The sequence below is a fragment of the Frieseomelitta varia genome, unplaced genomic scaffold, assembly GCF_011392965.1.
Source record: "Frieseomelitta varia isolate USP_RPSP 00005682 unplaced genomic scaffold, Fvar_1.2 scaffold_1713, whole genome shotgun sequence".
NCBI classification, from domain to species: domain Eukaryota; kingdom Metazoa; phylum Arthropoda; class Insecta; order Hymenoptera; family Apidae; genus Frieseomelitta; species Frieseomelitta varia.
In genome coordinates, this window is record NW_025109432.1 from 1 (window position 1) to 5,993 (window position 5,993).

At 41.8% G+C, this 5,993-nt stretch overlaps 1 protein-coding gene across 2 annotated transcripts; it reads left to right on the plus strand.

Moving 5' to 3' along the window:
* Positions 1 to 629: 629 nt before the first annotated feature.
* On the plus strand, positions 630 to 5,237 carry LOC122538681. Of its 2 annotated transcripts, none has more exons than XM_043672953.1 (4): positions 630 to 1,061; positions 3,916 to 4,044; positions 4,327 to 4,576; positions 4,740 to 5,237. In XM_043672953.1, exons 1-4 carry the CDS (start codon positions 1,050 to 1,052, stop codon positions 4,952 to 4,954), a joined length of 606 nt encoding a protein of 201 aa, XP_043528888.1. In that variant the 5' UTR covers positions 630 to 1,049; the 3' UTR covers positions 4,955 to 5,237. The 2 variants fall into 2 exon arrangements, with proteins under 2 accessions (XP_043528888.1, XP_043528889.1); XM_043672954.1 differs by lacking the exon at positions 630 to 1,061 and adding an exon at positions 1,082 to 1,222.
* Positions 5,238 to 5,993: the final 756 nt, after the last annotated feature.

Sequence of the window (5,993 nt, forward strand, 5' to 3'; positions counted from 1 at the left end):
GAACGAGCAGGCCATGCAATAGGACCTCCACGACCAATCCATTTATTTGCAAAGTGTTGATTTAAAAATTGCCTAGCCACTCGGCTAAAACGCGGCGGAGCTCCATCATGCATAAACCGCGTACAAAGTCTAATATCGACTGGAACTTGCTCTAATATTTCGTATAAACGCGTGCTCAAAAAAATCAACGTACTTTGCGCCTGTTAGTTTCTCATCAAGAAAAAAAGGTCCAATTAAAAATTTATCAATTATTCCTGCCCATACGTTTAAACTAAACGTATTGTGTTGATGTCTTGCATGCACAATAACACGTGGGTTTTCATCGTCCCAATTATGATTATTATGAAAATCGAATATACCATCCCTGGTGAAACTAGCCTACTAGAGTTTGCTCTGTCTATAAAATTCATTATATCTCACGAACGAAGACAGATAGGGCATATATTTGTATGACTTTTTTTCATTGTTTTTAGGCGTACAACCAGCTCCCGAAGTGGGTCCCACAAGTTACGAAACACCCTGTACATGTGATAGAGAAACGTGGCATCGTGGCGTGGAGGATACGGCTCCGTTCGGATAGATCGGTAGTACGTAACTAGGTAGCCGTAGCCACGGAGGTACGTATCCCTACTCCGAGGAGGAAGGTTGCGAGCAGTTGGCCGGCTCTCGCTGGCGACAGGTGGGCTCGATTCGACGAGAGAGTCTCGGTCTGCCGCTTACCGTGCGCGGATCGAGTTTGTCGCCGGGGACCGGTCTCTCGAGTTCTCGCTTTCGGTCGCGAAAAAAGTTCGACTTTGCCGCGCGAAAGATACGAGTATATATATATATATATATATATAAAGTAGCCGGGCAACCGGGACCGTTAGATCAGCCTCTGTGCCTCGCCAGTCCACCTTCAAAATCGTCGTATTCTCGTATCCACTCGGTGAGCCGCGGATGCATCGAACGATCGAGCTCGACGTAACGTAACGTCACCGTGAGATCAGCCTCGTTGGAGATCAGTCTCTGGAGCCGCGAGGACAGGAACGAATCGCCGTCCCGATTTTTGCATGGGTGTACACGTAAGTGAACCGGAACGAGGTCGAGAGAGCTCGTGTACGACGCTCGTTGCCCGCTTTTCTCACCCTCTGCGAGTCAACACCAGCAACCGCCACGACCGTAGTTTCTCGCGATCGAGAGGAACCAAAGAGGAAAGGGGAAAGGGAAAACGCGAGCGAACCCGGTAGGCACTCGGAGTATTTACAAATTACGTTCGCTTCTCTCGTTACGGTGTGACGAATCGTCGAATCGTTCGTACGCTCGGCCCCCGGAAAATGGAAAATGGAAAATCGTCTTCGCTTTCCATATGGGTCAATGGTTCAACGTTCGAGCAACGATAACGGAGAGATATTTCTTTCCTTTCTTCGAATCGAAAAGAAAAAAAGAAAAACGTGTCACCTAGACGCGTGTCACGCGAGTTTCTCGATCGTCTGTCCACGGATCGTTCGTCGTCCTTCACCCGGTTACGCAGCCAGCATGTCGCAGTTCCGTGGCGAGCGCAACGAAACGAACGCCGTTGTCGGGGAAAATTCGAGCAACGGGGAGAGAGAGAGAGAGGAAGCTCGGTGGTTGATCGACGATCGTGAACCGAATCCTCGATCATTCGGACCATTTGCAAAACAAACGGCGCGAAAGACAACAAGAGAAAAATTGCGTGGAAAATGGTAACTCGGGCGTATCGGCAACTCGGGAGGAACGCGTTTTCTCTCCGCGTGCGCTCGGTCACCGAACGAAAGAGAACGGCCGTGTCTTTCGTTCGAATCGCGTTACTCGTTACCCGCTCGCCATTTAACGCTGGAACTACCGGCGGCCAAACTGTAAAATATTTGCCGCAGAGAAATTGAGACGCGTGGAACGGCAAAAAGAATTCGTAGTGCAGAGTGGGTCAAAAGTCTCTTCCCCCCCTGTTTCTTTTTCTTTTTTTTTTTTTCTTTTATTTAATGAAACGTCAAAATATGAGAAAAAATTAATTTTGAATTTAATTTTAAGTTAAATTCATGTTCGAGTGATCCTTTTTTTCCACTGTGCTTTGAAAATTGTCTCTTTCAAACGCCAACCGCCAGCGTGTTCGTAAATTTGTGCTCTTTGTTTTAGTAGGGAGTCATTTTTGGCCCACCCTGTATAAGAGCACGAGCTTCTGTCGACATATTTTACTAGAAATCAGTCGGGCCTCTGAAAATAGATTGTCGTAAATTTATAAAATTTATATATATATATAATTTTAAAATATAAAATATAAAAATATAAAATTTATAAAATTTCTATATATATATATAATTATTTCTATATATATATATATATATAAAAGATTCTATATATAACAGAATTTTATAAATTTGTAAAATTCTGTTATAAATTTATAATTATAAACTGGTCACTTTGACTACGCTTAGTAGTTTTAATGTTTCTGTAGTGTTTGGTAATTCTAGTGATTCTATATATACAGAATTTTATTATATATATATTTTTATTATATATATATATATAAATAACAGAATTTTTTATAAATTTATAATTATAAACTGGTTACCTATGATCACTTTGGTAGTTCTACTGTTTTTATAATGTTTGGTAGTTTTTGTGATTCTATATATACATGTAACAGAATTTTGTAACTTATCACAGAATCATTTTGGTAGTTCTAGTGTTTCTATAGTGTTTAGTAATTCTAATGATTCTATATATATATATATATATATTCTGTATAGATTCTGTTATAAATTTATAATTATAAATTATAATTATAAACTAGTCACCTTGATCACTCTAGTAGTTCTAAAATAGTTTCTATAGTGTTTGGTAATTCTAATGATTCTAATGATAATAAAATTTATAATTATAAACTAGACACTGACCATTCTGGTAGTTCTAAAATGGTTTCCATAGTGTTTGATAGTTTACTGATTCTATATATATATTTATAATACTCTGTCATAAGTTTATGATCATAAACTAGTCACCTTAATCACTTTAGTAATTTTAAAATAGTTTCTGTAGTATTTGGTAATTCTAATGATTCTACATACATCTATAAGATTCTGTTATAAATTTATAATTATAAACTAGACACTTTGACCATTCTGGTAGTTTTAAAATGGTTTTCATAGTGTTTGATAGTTCACTGATTCTATATATATATATATATATATATATATATATATATATATATATATATATATATATATATATATATTTATAATACTCTATCATAAGATTATAAACTAGTCACCTTGATCACTTTAGTAGTTCTAAAATAGTTTCTGTAATATTTGGTAATTCTAATGATTCTACATACATCTATAAAATTCTGTTATAAATTTATAATTATAAATTCGTCACTTTGGTAGTTTTAAACTAGTTTCTATAGTGTTCGGTAGTTCCAGTGATTCTATATATATACATATTTATAAAACTCTGTCATAAAACTTTATGATTATAAACTAGTCAATTTGACCAATCTGGTAGCTACAGCGTTAAAATAAGTCGAGCGACGCTTACGAAACGGCGACGTTACGGGTGTCGGTAACTCGCACAGGCTCGTAACCCTGGCGCAACCGTTTACGCGATTACGTCCACCGTTTTATCCGAATCCGTGGCGATCGCGTGCGCGCGCGTCGTTCGAGATTCTCTCTTCCGCGTAGAAAGTTCAACCCGAGAGAGAGCGAGCGAGCGAGAGACCGAGAGAGAGAGAGAGAGAGAGAGAGAGAGAGAGAGAGAGAGAGACCCGAAACTTAATTGAAGTTGTTGGCTCGCCTTAACTAGGCAACTAACAATAAGTAAATCGGGATGAGTCGTGAATCTATCGAGGAGACAAGAGAAGAGAAGAGAAGAGAATAGAAGAGAATCGAGGGAAAAACGGAGTGTTGTATCCCATAGGAAAGGAGCGGGGAGGCCCACCGTACCGATGTCACCGGCGGAATGGCCAGGGATCGTTCCGGTTCAGAGTATTCGGAGAACATGAGCGACGCGACGACTTGCAGCTGCACGACGAGCTCCGCCGACAAGGCTAGTAGAGTTAAAGGCCGTAGAGCTTCGCTTTCGCTTGAGTTAATAGACAATCTCTTGTTCGTAAAATGGCGGTAAGTCGGGGCAAGTACAGCGACTAAGAAAAGGCAGTCGCGGGGAGTCGCTATACGTGAATAAAAGCGCGTGATCGATCGGAATTCGAGGCGGGCGCGACTCGACGCGAGGAGCCCACTCTTCCGGAAGAGAGTGCGAGAGGCTTGCACGCGAGACTTAGGCAACCGGCCGATATAATGGGAACGCCGTTGTGTTGCTTGTTTTTAGTGTTCGTTGCGCGGCTGCGGTATGTTTCAAGAGCCGTTTTTCCTGCATCCGCCCGGCTCGCGACCACGCGACGGCCTCTACATCAATCCGATGAGCGCGTACATCGGCGAGCCGGTCAAGCCGAAGGACACCGAGTCCTTCTACCTGCACAGCCCGCACGATCTCGTCTACACGAGGATCACGCGGCTGTTCGCCGACACGGACGCCAGGCATCGACATCACTTCGAGAAGAAGGACGAGACTTTGACTGGTAAGTGGCGCGAGTCCCAGATATCTCTCGAGCCGCCGCGCCGTGCGGCGCCGCGCCTCACCTCACCAATCGGCACGAACACGCCGAGCGATCACAGCAACGAACACGGAACAAGTGTCACAATCAAACGAAACGTACGCGCGCTTTTCCACGAATTTTTCAGTGAAAGTGGACGTCCACTTCAACAACGGCGTTCTCGAACGATCGCCCGGCGAGAATGGTTATCAGGCGAGCGGGAAGGCCGAGATTGCGCGCGAGCCGCCCGAGCACGCGTACGAGCAAATCTGTTTGCGGCAAGATCCTGACATTTCTGGCGGGAACGTGACCAACTCGCAGAGGAAGACGCAGCACGCGGACAACGCGACAGATCGCAGGTAGGTGGATCAACGGCACGCTGATGAACGCTTTGAATCGAGCTCTGTCTGTCGAGCGACGGCACACAATGGACGGGGCAGCGTCCGTATTTCATAAACGTGTCATGGTTGCGCGTTTGTTCAGCTGGCTTTCCGCTAACGCTCAGTCAGCTGTTTCTCTCCGTTGCCAAAGGACGACCTCGATATTCCTCTCGTTTCCAGCGTACAAATGTATGTATGTATGTATGTATGTACAGGGTGGGAAAAAGAGTTTGTCCTATCGGCTATCACAGATGAATTCTACGCCTTGGATTTGATGGAAATACGTGTAAAGAACCTGCCGTAAAATTGATCTTGACTTTGAGAATTTCAAGGTCAAAAATAATTTTCTTTTCTTGCATAGTATTCTACTCGTCACGAAGGTATAACTTTTCCAAGGAATCGCAGATTGCAATCTAATAATGACAAAAGAGTTTCTTAATCATTTAACACTGCGGACGCGTGCGTGCTAACAGCGACTTTATTGTTACATCACTTAGATCAGGTTTTCATTCACATTTGATTTATCATAGTTGTAGCATCAGTGTGAGTCTAAATAATCAAATGATAAAACCAACTGTTAACGTTATTTGAAATATAAATATTACATCCACGAGTTCAGAACTATAATGTCGCTGTTAGAACGCACGCGTCTGCAGTATTAAATTAAGAAGCTTGAAAAGAAAAGAAGAGAACTATTAGTGTGCAGTGTGAGTCCAAATAATTAAATAATAAAACCAACTGTTAACGTTATTTGAAATATAAATATTACATCCACGAGTTCAGAACTATAAAGTCGCTGTTAGAACGCACGCGTCTGCAGTATTAAATTAAGAAACTTGAAAAGAAAAGAAGAGAACTATTAGTGTGCAGTGTGAGTCCAAATAATTAAATAATAAAACCAACTGTTAACGTTATTTGAAATATAAATATTACATCCACGAGTTCAGAACTATAAAGTCGCTGTTAGAACGCACGCGTCTGCAGTATTAAATTAAGAAACTTGAAAAGAAAAGAAGAGAACT

Coding starts and splice junctions, on each gene's coding strand:
- LOC122538681 (XM_043672953.1), top strand. Junction 4,045..4,326: donor CGACGAGCTCCGCCGACAAG/GCTAGTAGAGTT, acceptor GCTTGTTTTTAG/TGTTCGTTGCGCGGCTGCGG. Junction 4,577..4,739: donor GAAGGACGAGACTTTGACTG/GTAAGTGGCGCG, acceptor CGAATTTTTCAG/TGAAAGTGGACGTCCACTTC.